We start from the raw sequence: 20,563 nt of genomic DNA, 5'->3' as shown, positions 1-20,563 counted from the left end.
ACCTTTAATACCTTCCCAGAAGTCATTACGATCTCTCCTGACTGAAGTAAACTTGCTTAGGTCATGGTAAGTACTCCAGATATAAACATATTTATCTTCTGAACCGCTAACGAGGTAAGTAAAGTCATGGCTATATTTGAGCAGGACAGGTCAAAAAATAAACAGAAAAAAAAATCAAGGTTTCCTTCTATCAGTGCTTCCTAATTTAAAATATCTAAAACAACACCTGAGGGAGATTGTTGAAAACTCGAGCCATCTCCTTATTCTGAAGATTCCAAAGGTGGTTTGATTCAGAGCCAGGCTTTTTTGGTGCTGTTGCTCATTGCTACTTACTTGTTCTAGCACTGTTATAATGACTATACTATCTCTTGTGATAACAAGGCTAATCTTTCCAGACATAGGGATGTAACCTGCTGTTCAGTTTTTGAACATTATTATTAGTGCTGAGCACCCAACCCTGGGCTTCATCATGCTAACCATGATCAGCACTAGTATTTTCATCAAAGTCCTGATAACTGTGATGTTGACGAATTCACTCTAGGAGAACTAGTGACTTAAAGGATAGTTCATCAGTTGAATGGCTGGGTAATTACCAGGTACTTCAAGAAGAACTAATTTTTTAAGAAAAGTTGATAGCAGAATTTGAAAGAAGAAAAGCTAGGCAGGTAATCCTATTTCAGGAGAGCTCACAGATCCCAAATTAAGAACTGAAAGAATAATGACAAGTAAAGGTATAATGACAAGGTACTTTAGGGTGATAAAATACTTTCTTAGCTCCTGCACCTAAAAGGATAAAGACAATATGCATGTAGTGGTGGTGGGGGTGAGTGCCTCTTAAAAGCTTACATGAAAGTTGAAAAGCAAATATTCTGGAACTAAGAATCTTCTAAGCTCTAATGTCTCTGACAATGATGATTTTAGGCCAATTATTTAATGTTCTGGGTTTTGCTTTTTTTATTTGCAAAAGAGGGGTAGTTTTCTTACCTACCATTCAGGTAGACAAAGTAAGCACTGTATGATGATAGTGTGTGATATGATTATAAAAACATATAGACTTAAAACCTTATATAATGAAAAACAGGGAGTGAAGAAATGCCATACTTTTGGGAATTTCCCATTGCCAATTTACCTGAAACTTGCTTTGATCTGGCTGCTGCTATTGACATAACCCTTATACTTCATGGACAGTGATAGGTCTCTGAGATCATATAGTCTGATTCTGGAGTCATTTGAGGTTACCAATATCTAAAAGCAAACCAAAAGCAAAGTTAAAAATATCATATTTTGCTAGGTGGTGGAGACAGAGGCAGGAGGATCTCTGTGAGTTCAAGGCCAGCCTGGTCTGTACAGTGAGTTCCAGGACTGGCTCCAAAGCTACAGAGAAACCCTGTGTCGAAAAACCAAAATAAAAATCATCTTTTAAGGGCGGTGGTGGCACACTCCTTTAATACCAGGATTTAGGAGTCAGAGGCAGGTGGATCTCTGTGAGTTTTTGGCCAGCCTAGTCTGGTCTACAGCCAGGACAGCTAGGGCTAGACAGAGGAAATCCTCTTTAAAAGAAAAGTTTTAAAAAAAAAACACCTTTTAATATAAATTAAGTCATAACATCAAAAGGTGTTAAACACCAAGCAAATAAACAGCAAAACTACAAACAACAGTATTCCCCTATGTTATTGCTCAGATATTAAGACTATCTTTCAAGAATTAATACAAAGTGTGGAGAGAGATGGTTTTGAATACTATAGTACCTTATTTTCTCCAGGTAAAGGTTCAATGCCAGTAATTTTTCTTCCAACCTTGTTGCGCCCTCTAGTAGATCGTACATGTATTTGTGTATGGTATTTCAAATGCTAAAACAAAAATCATAAATTAAAAATATCAGAATTAGAAGAAACCTCAAGGATCATTTGCTCTAAGTTTCAGATATTACCATTTTTGCCCTATTTTACAGAAAAGGCAGTTAAAGGCCAGAGGGTAGGAATTACTTGTGTAAAACCACAAGGTTCTTACCTCTGTATCATAGAAAATACATCTACCATCATACGTCCCAATTACTGCATATTTGCCATTCTGACAGAAGTTGGCAGCTGTGATCAATTTTGTCTGACCATCTACTTCATTCCATAAAGCCACTTTTTTGTCAGGAATGTTCCATAGGCGGAGCTTTCCGTCTAATGATCCACTGAGAAAATACCTGTCATCCTAAAAAGTGGCGAAAGAGAATGCTTTTATGTTCATATCAGGCCAATTAATAAAATAAAAGATTAGAAATAATAATCTAAAATAAAATCTTACTTGAAAAGTAATTATTACTGCTTTTTCTTGTGAAGGCTGGGAACTAGGGAGTCATGTCAGGGCCTCATGCATGCAAACAAGTACTCTATCAGTGAAACTACATTTACACCTAGCCACAAAGAATCAGTCCTCAAGCAAGCACCATTCTGTGCACTAAAAATGACAACAATTAAACATGTCAGATTTCATGTTGGAGAAACAGAATTCAAATCACTTTATCATATCCTTAAACTGTTTTTCCAAAGTATGGCTGTTAATAGAAATGTTTGAGTAAGCATCACATGAAACAATATTCTACAATCAATTAAGTTTAATAAATTCTGGAGTGTAAAAACTTTATAGGATTCTCTGTTAACTTGTATTTTTGAATCTCCAAAAGGGGGAATAAAGTGGGTAGTGGCTTTTTAATTTCCTTCACCCTGGATTTTCTTTGGGTATGCTTTGGGAAACACTATCTTATGCCATACATGTTTCAGGGACATGTGTAACATTGCGATACCAGATTAACGCCAGTTACAAATTGAACCTGCGTTTTAGGAACTCTGATACTGACTTACAGACTAAGAGTTCTATATATAGAGAAACTGACTCTATCCTAGGCACACAGCAATGTCAGCATACATTTCTGATTGTCATAGTCTGGTGTAGGGGAGGATGTTACCACTGTAAATAGAGGCCAGAAGTGCTACTAAGCATCCTACAATATACAGACAGGACATTCATCCCTCCCCATAACAAACAATGTCAGTAGAGTCAAGATTGAAAAGTCCTCTGTAAATGACACTAGTCCTACCACTCAGCTGGGCTAAATTCTGGTAATGTCATAATTACTTATTAGGGGCTAGGGAGATGGCTCAGTTGGTAAAGTGTGAGGACCTGAGTTTGGATCCCCAGCACCCACATACATGGCAATGGCACACATTAGTAACTTTAGTGTTGGGGGTCAGAGAAAGGTAGAGCCCCTAGAATTCCCTGGCCAACAAGTCTGGCCAAATGGGTGAGCTCCAGATTAAGTGATAATCTCTTTCTCAAAAGATAATATGAGAAGGCACACATACACAAAAGATAATATGAGAAGGCACCACCCCCTACAAACACAAGGATTACATATTAATAATCAGGACATTTTCTTCGTATTAGACACTTAATTCACTGCTGAAGCCTCTCATGGATGCTGGTTAAACTACTCAAAAGGTTGAGGCAGGAAGAACACTTGAAACCGAGATTTTGATGTGTGCCAGAGCAACACAGTGAAACCTGATCTCAGAAACAGTAAACAAGAAACAAACAAGATTAAGACTAACAAGAGCTGGGGAGATAGCTTGTTAGGGTAAAGTGCTTGCTACCTAACCAGGAGGACTCGATTGTTGATCCCTAGCACCTACATAAAAGCTGGGTGTGGCGGTACAAATCTGTAACCCCAGTGCTGGAGCAGGGGACAAGATAAGTACACTCTGGAGAGTTTGCTGGCAAGCCAGTCTAGCCAGAACAATGACTCCATGTTCAGTGAAAGAGACTCTCTCACAAAAAATAAGGTAGGGTGGGCGACATGGCTCAGCAGTTAAGAGCACTGGCTGCTCTACCAGAGGACACAGGTGCAATTTCTAGCATCCATTTGGTGGCTCACAAGCACCTGTAACTCCAGTTCCGAATGATCTAACACCCTCTCTGGCTTTGGAGGGCACCTGACACACATGTGGTACATAGATATACATATAAAATATCCATATACATAAAACAATAAAAAATCATTAGTTATTAAAAATAAGGTAGAGTGTCACAGAGGAAGATAATTCAAGGTTGACTTTAGCCTCCACAAGTGAATACAATGGCAAGTATACTCCCATATGCACATGTATACACACAAGTGCACACACATGCATGCAAGCATACACACATACAACACACACACAAAATATTCATTAACAATGTTTCAAGAGCCTAAATAATAATTTAGGATACCATACAATGAAATGTGGTCGCTACCTATTTCAGTCTTTTGTACTTTGTCCCCCTTCCACAATTCTCACCTATATACTTACTGCTACCATTTTACACCTATTGTTTCCTCCTTTTAGAGACAACGTCTTATCATATAGGCCAGCCTGTCTTAAACTAGTGATCCTCCTGATTTAGTTTAAAGAGAGCTGGGATTACAGACATGCACTACCATTTTTAGCTGCTATTTTTCTATCTCTCTCTACTATCTTCCATACGTAGTGTATACTGTATTTATAGTTCATGAGCTATTAAGGATTTGGGATAGCTTTTTACTACTGTATTTAGAATATAATTACCCACTTGTAATACAAATTATTAGAATATTTCTTTTCCAACCACTGACTGATTGATTGACAGGGTCTTCTTATGTATCCCGGATTGGCCTCAAATTCATTGTGTAGTGGAAAGTGACTGTGAACTTTTGACCCTTCAGTCACTACCTTCCCAGAACTGTGAGGACAGGCATGTGTCACCACACCCAGTTTCTGTAGTACTCACAACTAAACCCAGAGCTTCCTGCTTGCTAAACAAATACCTTACTAAGCTACATTCTCAGTTCCTTTCCCCAGTTTTTGAGACATGGTCTCCCTAATCAGCCTTGGCTGTCTGAAAACTTACTCTATAAACTAGGCTAGACGCAAACTCACAGAGATTCATGTGTGTCAGCCTCCCAAGTGCAGGGACTGTGTTACAACACCCAGCTCCCTTCCCATTTTTAAAGCAAAATGTGACACTAATTTGCTTTTAGTTATGTGGCCACTAATGATTTTTTTTATCCTGTAGTCCTGACTGCTCTCCACAGAAATCAAATTCCTTCATCTCATGACAAAGAGTGAATGGTTACTTACTCTTGGATGGAAAGCGATGGCAGTGACAAAATCTATATGTTGAAAACAGCAAAGGCATTCTTTTCTAGAAATGTGCCATAACCTGACTGTCTTATCCATGGAAGAAGAGAGCAGAAAGTAGTTCTATGGAGAAAATGACATCAGTACTTTATTACTGTATATATTAAAACACTGCTTATACAATACAATTTAACTAGAATCACAGTTTTATTTTCCAGTTTTTAGTTTTATATACTATGTTATTGCTATATGCAGCATCACAAAGAACACGACTATTTCAATTCACTTGAAAAATGTGTTATTTTCTCAAACTAGTATCTATTTCACTGACTTTAAGACATTTCAGCATTACCTGTTGTTACATTATTATGAATCTTATGATGTATGATAGGAAGTATGCTAGGTATAAGCAAAGTAGTAAGGAGTACTTTAGCTATTTTAATCTGCACATGTTCAAACTTAGCTATGAATATATGGTATCTATTTATTTGATTATTTTAGTTTAGCTATTCTTGACACCAAAAATGCAGGTGAATTCTAACTTACATGGATCTTAATTGTCACTTAAAATGTCTTCAAAAATATTACTCTGTAGTGCAGCAAGAAATGAAAAGTTATTGTGCTCCTGTCACACGGTAGGCAAGAAAATTCGAGAACAGAAACTGTCAAGTTTCTCAGAAGACATCATAGAATTTTCAGAGCTGGAAGAAGTAGGCTAACTGACTTGGGCATTGTATTTGACCAATTACCCTGGAACCAAACACCCACCCACCAAAAGCACACAGCTGGAAAAGCCAAATAACTTTTAAAACTCATCTCTTTAAAGGGTGAAACCATATATTACACTGTATGAGGAAACTCAAAACGACTCCAGTATTTTTTGAAATGTCTAAGACGATCAACAAATCAAGGTAGTAATAACATCTATCGAGTACACAGAGTTGGCTAAAAGCTTTGTTCTTAGCACTATAGCAACTCTGTGAGGTAGGCAGATTCTTTTCATCCTTTGTGACAACTGAGAACAGTGGAGCATAGAAAAAGAACTTGCATAAGATTACACAGCCTACAGATAGGGCTCAAGAGCAGGTGCTCTGACTCTAGGTCTAGGCCCTGACCATGTTTTCCAGAGTGCAGAAAAGCACCAAAATGCTTTGCCATTTGCTCAAAGTTAATTAAGAACGCTTAATCTTTATCTATGTGACAGCTCATACTTTTAATTTTGGGGATGTGGAGGCACAAGAATTAGGAATTCAAAGTCATCCTTAGCTACAGAGTAAGTTTTAGGATAGCCTGGCTACAAGAGACCTTGTCTTCAAAAAATCATAAAAAATAAGCAGAAAGACTAATTGCAAATATTTATTTGGCTATATAACTGTAATGAGCTACTCTATAAAACACATTTAAAATACCTATCTTTAAATAGATACTATACCTTATTACTAAAATAAAGCTTTGGAGCACACATGGTGGGAAAGAACTTGCAAGACTCTAGGACTGACCCTGAGTATTCAGAAACAAAGCAGAAAAAAGGAGGAGAAATTTGGAAGATCTATAATAGACTCTGGGGGTATCTAATAATTATTTTTACTTTCAAAGATAATCCAATTCCAGAAAAGTTTTAATGAACATATATAGTTTGCATTCTAATTTTCTGTTGATTAATAGCACTAAACTTATGGTGCAGTGCTCTTGAATACTAGCCTTCTTCAGAGCTGCAGGTGTAGCTCCTTCAGAGCTGAAGGTGTAGCTCAGTAGGAGAGTGTATGATTAGCATTAAAATAAGCCAACCAAGCAACCAACCAAAACAACTCAAATAAAATTTGGCTTTATTCAGCTCTTACTTTAAGCATATCATAGATGAATATATTCTTAAAATACTAAATATATATGCTAAAGACATGCTAAATTTTATTCTACTATGCCAAGAATTTTTGTTCAATAAATTCTTACTAAATGAAATTAATTTCAATTTTTATGTGTATGAATGTTTTGTCTGCATGTATGACTGTATACCATGTATATATGTGGTGCTCAAAAAGGCCAGAAGAGGGTGTTGGATCTTCTGGAACTGGAACATATAGTTGTGAGCCATCATGTGAGTGCTGGGAATTGAACCTAGGTTCTTGGGAAGATGAGCCAGTACTATTAACTGCTGAGCCATCTCTCTAGTCCTGAAATAATTTCTTCAACTCATTGCTGAACTTTGGAGTCACATAAAGTATATTAAACTGAAATTCTGTATGTAACTAGACTTATAATACTTAGATGGATCAGGGAATGTAGGACTCTCATCTATACAATGAAAAGATCCTGCCAGGCAGTGATGGTGCAGCCCCTTAATCCCAGCACTCGGAAGGTAGAGGCAGGAGGATCTCTGTGAGTTCGAAGACAGCCTGGTCTACAAGAGCTAGTTCCAGGACAGGCTCCAAAGCTACAGAAAAAAACTGTCTCGAAAAGCCAAAAAGATCTTTCCTACATGGGATTTTTACTCTATGATATAATATTGTGTTAGCTGCTATAAAACAAGTATTTGAAAAATAGAAAACTCACTACAAGCCGGGCGGTGGTGGCACACGCCTGTAATCCCAGCACTCGGGAGGCAGAGGCAGGCGGATCTCTGTGAGTTCGAGACCAGCCTGGTCTACAAGAGCTAGTTCCAGGACAGGCTCCAAAACCACAGAGAAACCTTGTCTCGAAAAAAACCAAAAAAAAAAAAAAAAACTCACTACAAACAGAGATTCTAATGGACACTGAAGAGACATAATAGTAAAGTAAGATTTGGCTGCTATCCTTTAACAGATTAGACTCTTATTGTGAATAAGATCTAGACATCTTTGGTGGTTTGAATGATAATAGACCCTACAGGATCATGTATTTGAATGCTGGTCCATAGTTGGAGGAATTGTTTGGGAAGGATAAGGAAGTGTGACCTTGTTGGAGAAGGCTTGTCACTAAGGAGTAGACTTTCAGGTTTTAAAAGCCCAAGCCATTCCTAGCTAATTCTCTCTTATCTCAATATGTTAACTCCCAGTTACTGCTCCAATGCCATGACTTCCTGCCTGTTGCCATGTTCCCTGTCATGATGATCATGGACTTGCCCTCTGAAACTGTAAGCAAGCACCAAATTAAATGCTTTCTTTTATAAGCTTCCTTGGTTATGGTGTCTCTTCACAGTAAAAGTAATTAAGACAGTAGCAGTTAGGTCTTTCCCGGTGAAAAGCAAACCAAAGTAACACTATATTATATTGAGCTGGTTGTATTTATGCATTTAGGAAAACACAAACATACATACACAGAGAGAATGAATAAAAGAAAAAAGAAGCCATGACTTTGAAAAAGAGCAAGAAGTGGGTGGTACATGGGAGAGTTCAGAGGGAAGAAAGAAACAGGGAAATGATATAATCTCAAAAATTTTAAAACTTAGTAAGATAGCTGAAGGAAGGATTCAACAAAACAAGTCAATACTCATTTTCATTGTCAGGAAGGGCTGACAGAGGATGCTCCTTCAGGAGGAAGCAGCATCAAAGACACTCTGATTCATGATGAGTGGGAACCAGCCCAATAAACGTATCTGGACATAAAACTAAAGTTAGATGCTGCCTAAGGAGCAACACCTACGACTGTCTTCTGCCCTGCCCCAATGCATGTCTGTACACACACACAAACACACACACACACACACATTAATGTGAATAACTATGACAAATTTTCCGTTTATTCCCTTACGAATAGTATTCAAGAATCAGGAAGTCTCAGCTCACAAACTGGCACCAGTCATAAGGCAAGTATACAGACTGATACTAAATAGATTTCATTGATTTTATTGATGTACAACATTTGTAAAGAATGCAGGAAAGGAAGTATTTATAATTCTTAAATCTTTGCAATATATTCAGCATTTTCAATTTTTGTAAGCTAGCTTCTGTAAGGTGATGAGCTATTGTGACATGGGAATGGGATGAGAGAGTATGGTTCTAAAGACAATTCCCTACTCCATAGTGACAAGCCTGTCAGCATGTTCCTTAACTCATATACATCTTTTTCAACTCCTTGATAAACATCAGTGACCTCACCTGTTTTGATAACACAAATAGAGAACACACGCAAAGTACTTAAATTTGGTGACCTTGCTGCCTAAAGTCCTCTAACTGGAATATTCATACATTGTAGGAAGTTAAGGCCTACCAGGCCAAAAGGAGCCAACCTGGAGTCTGCCTGAACCTGTCAAAGGTCCTGTCTGTGCCTAGCCAATAAGGAGCAACCAAACAGTGTTTCTGAGTGCCTAGCAACAGGCTCTGTCAGAGGTCCTGACTTGCCTAGCCAATGAGAGATGAGCATGAGCTGTCAACTGTCAAGGGATCAGAAGGCCTGGGTGCTGGGAGGGTATATAAGCTTTTCCTCACTGTTAAACAAATGAATCTGCTGTGAGCCTTCTATCTGACTCCTGGCGTCTGTGTCTGCTGACATCGTGCCTTTTCACCCCCTCCCCCGAGGAAGACGTTAGGACTCAGCAATAATAGATAAAGTTCTTACTTCTCTATTTTTAATTATATGTGTGTAGGGGGTTATTTGAATGTTAAGTGTAGTTGCTCATGGAGAACAAAGGTATTGTATCTCCTTGGAGCTGGAGTTATAGACAGTTGTAAACTGCCCCATGCAGATGTTGAGAACCCAACTTGGGTCCTCTCCATGAGGAGCAGTATTCATTCTTAACTGCTGAGCCATATTCCCAGCTCCATTTGCAGGTAATATTAACTGAGCATTTACTGTGTGCTAAGTACTTTTTTGTTTGGTTTTGTTTTTTAAGATTTATTTTATGTGTATGGGTGTTTTGCCATTTGAATGTATGAGTACTGCATGCATATCTGGTGCCCATGGAGGCAATAAGAGGCTGTTGGATCCTTTAGAATTGGAGAAGCAAATGGTTTTGAGCCACCATGTGGGTGCTGGAAATGGAACCCAGGTACTCTGCAAAAACAGCAAGTGCTCTTAACTGCTAAGCCATCTCTCCAGCCCTATTTACATAGTGCTTTGTATTTACTCAGTTAATCTTTCCCTGCAACTCTGCAAAGAAGTTACTTTTACTATGCCTATTTTTATAGGTGCTGTATAGTAAAGTTAAGGAAAGTGGCCAAAGATCCCACAACAACAAGGGGGCAAAGTAGTTAGAATAGGAACACTGGGAGTCTGTCTCCAGAGTCGTGACCTTAATTTAGGTGGTTAAGAGAACAACAAATATGTTTTGAGTGAATCTGAAATACAGAATATCTAGTAGGAAATTGTTTTAGAAACTTGGTTTATTCTTTCATTTTAATTAAGATATAATTCCATCACTCCCCCCTTTTCCTTTCCTTCTTCTAAAGCCTCCCATATTCCTTCCTGCCACAACCCCTCCTGTGCCCTCACTTACTCCCCCTTGAATTGAGGTCTTCATTGACTATCATTATTAATCAGGGGAGAGGGGGAGGAAGGGAGTGAGATGGAGAGAGAGAGAGAGAGAGAGAGAGAGAGAGAGAGAGACAACCTGCTGAGTCTCTTTAGTGTTGCATCAAAATGCAATTAGGTAAGAGGAACAAATTGTGTACACACAAGTGCACACACGCAAATAAATAAATGTAATTTTAAAATTTGAAAACCAAAACTTCAAAATATTTTTTTAAAAAGGTGCTCTGTTCCTCTTTGTGTTCATGTATGTACACGTAAATGTGTACGTACATGCATGTGGAGGTCAGAGGATAACATTAGGTGTTGTTCCTCAGGTGCTACAACTTATTTTATGAGACAGGGTCTTTTACTGGTCTTGAATTTTCCAAGCTGGTCAGGCTGACTTACCAGAGGGAAAGAGAGTCACATGGGTCTATGTGTCTCCTCCAATCAGTGCTGTGATTATGATGTCTGCTTTTCTTTTTTACTGTAAAATTTTGGGATCAAACTCAGGTCCTCAAGTTTGCAAGGTATTTGATTTAAAAAGCAGACCACCAGACAGAAATAGAGAGAAACACACACACACACACACACACACACACACACACACAGAGAGAGAGAGAGAGAGAGAGAGAGAGAGAGAGAGAGAGAGAGAGATATCAACTATGGCAAATATAAAACACCAAGAACACCTAATGGGAATCAGCAATTCACAAATGGACTGACTCAAAAGTGGTGCATAGCATGGAATGTTGATGGAAGCCTATAATCCTGGTACTTAGCAGACAGACGCAGGGGGCGGAGGCAGAGGTGGGAGGATCACAGTGAGTGTGAAGCTGACCTAGGTCACAGAATGAGTGTTAGCCCACCCTCAGCTACAGAGACTCTGTCTCAAGGAAACGAACAAAGCAACAAACAGGTAAGCAAACAGAGTTCAGGCACAGCTTGATTTAGTTTACCAAAATATACCATTAATATCTCTGTGCTACACAGGGTTTTTCTGACATAATTAAAATATATGTATACCGTTTGTATCTCTGGTATTATTGTTTAGTTAATACAGTTCATTTTTCTCAAGTCATGGTATTCAGATATTATTTTCTCTCTTAAATTTTAAATGTATTTAGATACTGATTACTGACAAAGTTTAAGGTATAAAGCAAAATGCTAAGGTGAACAGGCAGTGGTGGCGTACACCTTTAATCCTAGCCTCAGGAGGCAGAGGCAGACAGATCTCTGTGAGTTCAGAGGCCAGCCTAGGCTACAGAGTGAGTTCCTGGACTGGCTCCATAGCTACTGAGAAACCCAGTCTCAGAAAACCAAAGCAAAATATGCTAAGGTGTTTCATATTTAAATACCTTATTTAAAATCCGAGATATCTTAATTTTTTAGAAAACTACTGAGGTATTTAGTGGCAAAATTGTCCCTTTACTGAAGTTATACTATTACTCTATCGAAAAGAATCACAAAATGAACATTTCATGAAAAATAAATAATTGCATGAAGGTAGCAAGTTAGCCTTAAAGCAGGTTTAAAGATGGACCAGACTTGATATTTGTAGCTGTAGTCATCCATTTTGTGGATATGACTTTTGTGAAGTTTTTGGGTCTGGGCATCTGGGAAATGAGTAAGCAGCCTCTGTTTACAAAATGACGCCCACTGTCTAGGGCATGGATCCACGTAAAACCTAAAAAAGCTTTTAAAAAAATGGCTTCTAGACCCACAAAAAAAGGGAGCCAAGCACAGCTTCTTGGTAGTCGCTATTTTTCCCAGATAGGTTCTGCTTGCTAGTAGCAAGCAGAGGCACAGCTCCTTTAAGAAAAGGTTTCCGGGGCTGGAGAGATGGCTCAGAGGTTAAGAGCATTGCCTGCTCTTCCAAAGGTCCTGAGTTCAATTCCCAGCAACCACATGGTGGCTCACAACCATCTGTAATGAGGTCTGGTGCCCTCTTCTGGCCTGCAGGCATACACACAGACAGAATATTGTATACATAATAAATAAATATTTTTAAAAAAAGGTTTCCTGACTCAGCATTACCAGCAAAAACTGGTTGGCTTCTTGGTTCATGCTGGCAGCAGGGACAGACAGCTCTGGTTCTTTCAAGAGGTCATGAACTTAAATGGGGTTTGTGAGCAGCATGCTGTGTGCTTAAAGGCAACATAAACCCATTGCACCCCTGGAGCTGTGGTGGTGAGCATGGTTTACATAGGTGGTGAACATGCCTCTGCCATGTTGGACTGGGCAGAGCAAACAGGCAGAACTGCAGAATTGGTCCTAGCCACACCCACATAGCATTAAAAGAAGGGGGGGGCTCCTGGTCAGAAAATGATTACAGATACATAATAAAGATAGATTCAGATAAAAATAAACCTCTGATTGTATCATAGTGTGTTTAAAAATGTATGTAGGCTTGGAAGAGAGGAAAAAGAGTATAGACAAGAATACAGTCATAGATGAAAAGAGTAAAGACAATAAAATAAGTATTAAAAAGTAATAGAGTTAAAAAATAAGCCTCATAAAGATGGAAAATACAGAGTCTAGATTATGTATATTATTGTGTTTTCTTTTAATTTTTTGACTGTGGATGGGCTAAGTACAGAAAAACATTTCATTGTACAGCTGCTAAACTAAACCAACATAAGTATTTTAAAAGTATCTTAACTTCAAAATTTGAGTCTAAGTATATGTTACTTTGAAAAAGAGGTCTGCTTTTGTTTCGACAGAGGGTGGGAACCTGTGGGTTCCTTCCAGACTAATGCTGTTTGATGGGAAAAGACCCCTCTGAAAGTCTCTGTGAACCCTAAAAATACTTCATCCAACAAACAACAGGAAAAATAGTTGAGAGAAAACAATGCACAAATTCCCAAAACGATTGTTTATAAATGTTTGTTTTTATTTAAAGAGGGTTGATTATAGATGGTTAAATGGTCAAGTCAATCTCTTTCTTAAAAAAAAGAGGGGGGATATGATATAAAGAAGAAAACTTTACATTGTTATGGATCTTCATTTATTGATACAAAATTAAGGTCAATTTTGTTATATGTATATTTTACTCTTGTTTAAGGTACTATGTTTATACAGCTCATTTAAAATGTAATATAAAATTAAAAATTATAGATTAATAATAGATAGTCATTTATAATAGTCAAACTTGTAGTAATGTTAGGTTTTCTAGATATACAGAGATGTATTTCAGTTAATCTTCAACCTTTCAAAGATATTTAAAAGGTTTTAAGAACTTAGACTTTTCTCAACAGTTAGACATGTCTGCTTCTGGCAACACCAATTACTTCAGAGAGGCTGATGGACATTGAATAAACTCGTTATGGAATTTGCCTTCAATGTGACAAGGCTAGTCATTTGGGCAAGAAACTGTTCTTTCCTGGACTGCTTGATGGTATGCTATACAAGCTGGACATGCAGGACCCACAGAAAAATGACTGCTTAACTTGCCTAAAGAAGGTCAGATAGTTCTTCAGGGTTCCTGATTCATGAAAGAGTCTGCCAGACATTCTATAGAACACAGAAGAGAATGACTGACAAACTGCTAATATAGACAGAATAGTCTTCCAAATTCTCTGCTTCACAGAAAAGTCTGCCAGATACTATGGACCTGTAAGCTGAATATGGATGTCCCAATGTTACAAAAGAATTTTGGGTGACTGTCCAGGCAGCGAGATGTCTCTGTCAATTCTAGTTTTGGAAGCAACTGTTTACAATGCACTTCCTATTTACTTAGGTAATATTATATCTTGGGATCTTTGCAGAGTTGAAGACAGATAGTTAACAGTTTTCCTTAGTTATGATCAAAGATAAATTGGATATAAAACTTTAGACTAACAAAAATAGGATAGATGATCGAGTATTTTCCTTAATTTGCCAAATGTAAATGGACTAGATATTATAACTATGATTCTTGCTTGATAACTGTTTTATATACATAATTTTAATATGTTAAAATTCAAACCTTTCTTTTTCTTTAGACATAAAAGGAGAGATGATGTGGGATTCCCTTATGTATGCTGTGAATGTTTTATTACTATTAGTTAATAAAGAACCTGTTTTGGCCAACAGTTCAGCAGAATAAAGCCAGATGGGAAATCTGAACTAAGATAATATAGAGAGAGTTGGCAGAGTCAAGGAGAAGCCATGTAGCTGCTGAAGGAGACAGACGCCATGTAGCTGCCCAAGAAGCAAGAGGTAACAAACCACAAGCCTTGTGGTAAAATATAAAAGAATAGTAATGGGTTAATTTAAGATGTAAGAGCTAGCTAGAAATATGCCTGAGTCATTGGCTAAACAGTGTTGTAATTAATATAGTGTCAGTGTTATTATTTGGGTCTGGGTAGCTGGGAAATGAATGAGCAGTCTCTGTTTAGAGCAAAGGATCATTTCTTTCTAAAAATTACTGCATATAAAAAGCAAATGGCAAATAATACATAGATCTAAATTGTTAAGCAATATGAACACTTTTAAATTCTTCTTTTTAGAACTCAGATTAGCTTATACATAACTTTCACAAAGTTGACAGCCTTCTAGTATAATAAGCATACAAATAAAACATTTTTAAATCCTAATGTCAAAGTCATATAGAATTAATGCGTAATTCAAATAATAATTTCTTACTTTAGACCATGAAAGATCAAGGAGATCAGCAGTATGTCCTTTATATTTGCAAAAGGGCCGTTGCCGAAATGGTGCATTTTTGTCATCTGTGTCTTCATCAGTTCCGCTACATACCTAGTTTGATATAAAACAAACTTTAAAGCTGAGCTGTAGTGCTATCAAAACAAAAACTTCATACTTTTCCCACCCACCTGTTCTCTCATCAATTTATATGATGCCCAATTGAAATTTCAAGCCACCCAAAGCAGACTCCCCTTTTTATGCTGATTTACTACTTACCACCTTTCTTTCTCTCCATGCAGTAACAAATTAGAATCATTCCTGGGGCAATTATACCCTGCTATCATAGTCTTTCCTCTCTCTATAAGAGTCCTTTCTTTGTCCTTTTTCTAGCATCTATTTCTTCAGGAGAAGTAGGGCCAGCTCAAGGATTTGAGTCATGACTAGGCTAAACTAATTTAGAATTAGCTTTCTCCATTTCCAAAGGATGACTAGTTTAGCCACAGGGTGTGTTCAACAGAGCTCCCTTAAGAGACTTTCCCCTTTTCTGCCTTTGAACATTGTTGTTTCCGTGTGACATTTAATACAGTAGTTGCCCTTTTATGACCATAAGGCAGAAAAGGTCCAAGATAAAAGAGAGTAGAAAGCAGGAAACTGGTGGGACTCTGTGCCCCTGATAATACTACTGAGATAACTCACCACAAGAAACCTTACCTCTAGACTCACTTCCTCATTATTTAAGCCATTTTTAGTTAGGTTTCTGCTATTAGACAGAAGTGTGTAGAAAATAATGCTATACACGCATGCCAAAATTTAGTTAGTGCATGCTTTGTGTATCCATCATCTGAATGAATCCTAGCAACTCTTTGAAATAGATATTAACACTATAAAGACATTAATAAAAAGACTTGTAGGTCCAAATAAACATTAGAAGGTCACAAAGCAACCTGTGAACAAGAGAATCAAGGTAGAATAAAAGTCATCCAACTCCTTCTTTTATTGGTCTTTTGAGACAGGGTTCTGTGTATAGCCCTGGTTGTCCTGGAACTTGCTCTGTAGACCAGGCTGGCCTCGACCTCACAAAGATCCACTTGTCTCTGCTTCTTGTGTGCTAGGATTAAAGGCAAGTGCCACCAACATCCAGCTGTTATCTAACTCTTCTTTCAACTGATTTAGAGCATGTAGTGTGAAAGAAAACATGGAGTGCCAGCTAAGAATTTCATGTTTAGGAAAGAGTGACTAGGATGAGGATGGAGACAAAAGTTCACAGAACTATAAAGAGAAGACCATTTTGTGAAGGATTTCAAACTTGTAGCTCAAAAGTTTTGGTGGTATAAAGCCATGGAGAACCAATATAGAATCCTGAAAAGGAAAAAGTAAATGATCTTACTGGAACTTTCAAAGAAAACTGAACAATGTCCAAAACTATTTGGATGAAGCAAATGGAGGCAGGAAGAACAATAACTTAAAGAATGATGGCTTGGCTTAAAGTACAAGTCTTGAAAGATCTGAGCTGGGTTTCATTTGAAAGCTTCCTTCCTGAGGACTAACTTTCATAGTTTAGGACAAGGCTATGCCAGCTGCCAAGGGAGACAAGCAATCTGAGAAGCCCAGAAACCACAACAATAAGTATTCTAAGACTGTAACAGTGGCAATCATATCCTGGCAATAACCAACAACTATAATTGGATTTAAAGCCTACTCAACAGGAGGGAATTCATGCCTGCTATTAGAAACCTAGCTAACTACCTGGGACTAGTGAGGTCATGGATCTTAGAAGAGAAACTACTGCTGCCACTTTACTAAACTAGCATAATTTTTAATTACATTCTAAATACTTACCCTTATACATACAGATAAGTGTAACTCACAGCCTTCGCCAAAGAAGCTTCTATTTGCAATAGGCAGAGACCATTATAGAAAATCAAAACAGGTCCAAAGGCAGAGAAAAACTGATCATATGGTGTATAGTCATGATGGTTATATCTACAACACAACTCCTACATCTAAGACTTAGGGAACCTGGACTTAGTCCCCAGCACCACATAATCCAGGCATGGTAGTAGATGCCTATAACCTTAAAAACTCAGAAGGTGATGGCAGGAGAATCAGCAGTGCAAGGTCATCTCTTAGTATGCAGTGTATAGCAAGTCTGAGGCCAGCCTAGGCTACAAAAAAAATAAGTCAAAGTTTACCCTCATTATAAACAAAAATTTTAAATGTTGCTGTACAGTGGTGGTACACATCTTTAATCCCAGCACTCAGGAGGCAGAGACAGGCTGATCTTTGTGATATTGAGGCCAGCCTGGTCTACAGAGCTAGTTCTAGGACAGCTAGGGCTACACAAAGAAATCTTGTCTCAAAAAAACAAGAAAAAATGTTTTAAATGTTGTCTAAGTGAATGATATACAAATCAGAGACATAGCTATTAATTGTATTTTACATATGAGAACTTGATGAGTACAAACCAGGTATCCTGATTCCAAAAAAGCCAAAATAATGCATTTTGCCTATTTAAAAAAAAGATCAGGTATGGTGTCATGTACCTTTAATCCTAGCACTGGAGAGGCTGAGGCAGGTTGACTCTCCATGATTTCAAGGCTAGCCCTATTTACACAGCAAGTTTCAGACCAACCAGGGCTACATAGTGAGACTGTCCCCCCACCAAAATAAAAAAAATTATTTATCTTAAAAAAAAAAAAGACTTAGGGAACATCGAGAAAGAAGGATCAGAAAGATTTTAAGAGCCAGAGGACCAGGATATCTGATGTGAGATTGTGTCTCCTAAAAATGACAGAGAAGCTTCATCCATGATACCTCTACTTTATGGCTCCCTAAACAAGATGCGAACAAAGACAACACCAAAAGACAAGCAATGAGGAAGTGGGAAAGAAATGTCCTGGGACCATACCACAGGACAAAGAACTATAGGCAACTAATAGATAATGACAGAGGGAGAAATAGTCTTCTCCCAAGGGATAAGCCCCCTTAACCGCTTACACAATAACAAGTGTTCAGCACTGAATTCATGTAGACATAAGCAACACTAGCCATACTCAGTAGGTTATATTAATTTATTTACCTGTGTGTGTATATGAGAGAGGGAGGAGGAGGGAGGGAACATAGGAGGGAGAGAGGAGAGAAAACGAAGAGGCCAGGAATTTGAGAGGAAGCAATGTATGTGTGTACGTGTGTGTGTGTGTGTGGGGGGAGTTCGAAGAAGGAAAAGGAATGGGGGTAAATAATGCAATTACATTTCAATAATAAAAATCATCAAAGTAATAAAATATAGGGAAAATGAACAGTAGTCATGGGGTAGAAAATAAGCAATGACATTATTTGTCCATACTGGAATGTGATTTGTGAGTGCTGGGGATGGAATTCAGGGTCTCGTGCATGCTGGACAAAGGTTCTTAATACTAGACTATAACTCCAGCCCCACAGAGAAACTTAAAAGTTTATAAATATAAACATCTTCACAGGAACCATGCAGGCAAACCAGAACATTGAGCTCTGGGCTTTTTACCAACCACTTCTAGATAACAACTTCTTCCCCAAATTTAACTACCAGACTAGTGAGCCCCGATAAAAGATATAACTAACATTAATAGTCTTGCCCTATTACATAAAAGTCAAATTCTTGCTTAATAACTATTTATTTTTCATTAACTTCTAAGCACATTTCCCCTAACAGTGATTCCAGGTCTCTTTAATTTTTAAAACAGATTTGTTTTATTTTATGTGTATGAGTGTTTTGCATACATACATGTATGATGTATGTGTATGTGTGTATGTATATGTGTATACCAAGTGTATGCCTGATGCCTTGGCGGTCAGTAGAGGTTGTTAGGTTCCATAGCACTGGAGTCTGCATGGCTGTAAGCCACTGTGCCAGTGCAGAAAACTGAATCTAGGTCCTCTGTAAGAGTGACAAGTATTCCTAACCATCTGCCCAGGCCCCTGGCCCCTAAACACCACCAGATTTCACTTTTTAAACAAGCATTTTATCTCACTGACTTTTTTGTGCTAGAGAGCTAATCTAGACCATTGCACTCTACCTCCAGTCCTCAGGTCTCTCAATATTTTTAATAAACTTTTTTTGGTTCTTCTGTGTAGCTGTCCTGGAACTCACTCTGTAGACCAGGACAGACTCAAACTCATATCTGCCTGCCTCTGCCTCCAGAGTGCTGGGATTAAAGGTTAAAGGTATGTGCCACCACACCAGCTCTATTTTTAATCATTTTATGCATGAGGAAAGTTTTCATGATGTGAAACTATTTGTGGCATCATATTGGTGCTCAAAATGTTTTAGATTTTAGATTAGATATGTTTGACTTTTTGGGCTGGAGTGATGTCTCAGAGGTTAAGAGGACTGGCTACCCTTCCAGAAGATCCAGGTTTGACTTTCAGCATTCACATATTCTTGTAACAGTCTATACACATACCTCGGTTACTTAATTCTCCCCCTTGCCCACTGGCTCCAGTTACCCAGGCCTGGATGCTATTTCTTGAACACAGTAGAACTGCCTTGCAATTATTATTATATTCACTTCTAGGTACAAACAGAATCACTTCCTTACCACTTTCAGATTTTGCACAAATGACAAGCCAGGTGGTGGTGGCGCACGCCTTTAATCCCAGCACTAGGGAGGCAGAGGCAGGTGGATCTCTGGTTTACAAAGCATTTTGCAGTTACACAGAGAAATCCTTTCTCAAAAACAAAAGAATGAATTTGGACTCTTATTTTATGCCATTCATAAAAATCAATTAAAATGGATTAAAGAATTGACTTTAAAGCCTACACAGTAAAACTCCTGGAAAAACAAAGAAAACTTTTCTCGGCATTGGATCTGACAATGATTTATTGGCTATGCTGCCAAAAATTGTGCGAAAGGTAAATGAGACCCGGGAGAGTGCAGTCGCTCTCCTCTGTTCCCAGCTGTGCATTCTGTAATTCCGGTTATTTACTTCGACTCTTTCAAGAGACAGACAGAACATTCATGTCATTTTAGTACAGAATAGTACTATAACTGTTCTGTTTCATAATGTCTTATTAAATCTTTTATATCTACCCCATCATAGGTCTACAAATAAAAGGAAAACATTGCATGTGTATGGTTTTGCTATACCCACAGTTTTAAGTATCCACTGAAAGTTTTAGACCACCTCTCCCAAAAAAACAAGCATCAAAATCAAAAGCATTTTAGAGAAAAAGTAAATCCCAACACCTACAGGCAGGCAGATCTCTATGAGCTCAAGGCCAGCTTGGTCTACAAAGCAAGGACCAGGACAGCCAGGCCTACAAAACTCTGTCTTGAAAACCAAAAAAGAAAACAACCAACCACATGAAATAGCAGCTATAGAAATAG

At 38.0% G+C, this 20,563-nt stretch overlaps 1 protein-coding gene across 4 annotated transcripts in view; it reads right to left on the bottom strand.

Moving 5' to 3' along the window:
* LOC121439854 (WD repeat-containing protein 44) overlaps positions 1–20,563 on the bottom strand; it is a 109,132-nt gene that overhangs the window by 5,425 nt on the left and 83,144 nt on the right. For 2 of the 4 annotated variants that reach the window (XM_041640465.1, XM_041640466.1), the window contains 6 exons: positions 15,195–15,308; positions 5,145–5,267; positions 2,011–2,202; positions 1,749–1,850; positions 1,130–1,245; positions 3–130 (listed from right to left, as the gene is read on the bottom strand). In XM_041640465.1, coding sequence (XP_041496399.1) covers positions 3–130; positions 1,130–1,245; positions 1,749–1,850; positions 2,011–2,202; positions 5,145–5,267; positions 15,195–15,308 — 775 coding nt within the window. The remainder of the gene's footprint in view (positions 1–2; positions 131–1,129; positions 1,246–1,748; positions 1,851–2,010; positions 2,203–5,144; positions 5,268–15,194; positions 15,309–20,563) is intronic. The other 2 variants (XM_041640467.1, XM_041640468.1) reach the window with 2 other exon arrangements.

Source organism: Microtus oregoni, unplaced genomic scaffold (assembly GCF_018167655.1).
Source record: "Microtus oregoni isolate MIOR12 unplaced genomic scaffold, Mior012 000063F_ref0000156, whole genome shotgun sequence".
NCBI classification, from domain to species: Eukaryota; Metazoa; Chordata; class Mammalia; order Rodentia; family Cricetidae; genus Microtus; species Microtus oregoni.
The sequence above is the reverse complement of the archived record's forward strand: the minus strand, read 5'-3'. Positions and strand labels throughout refer to the sequence as shown.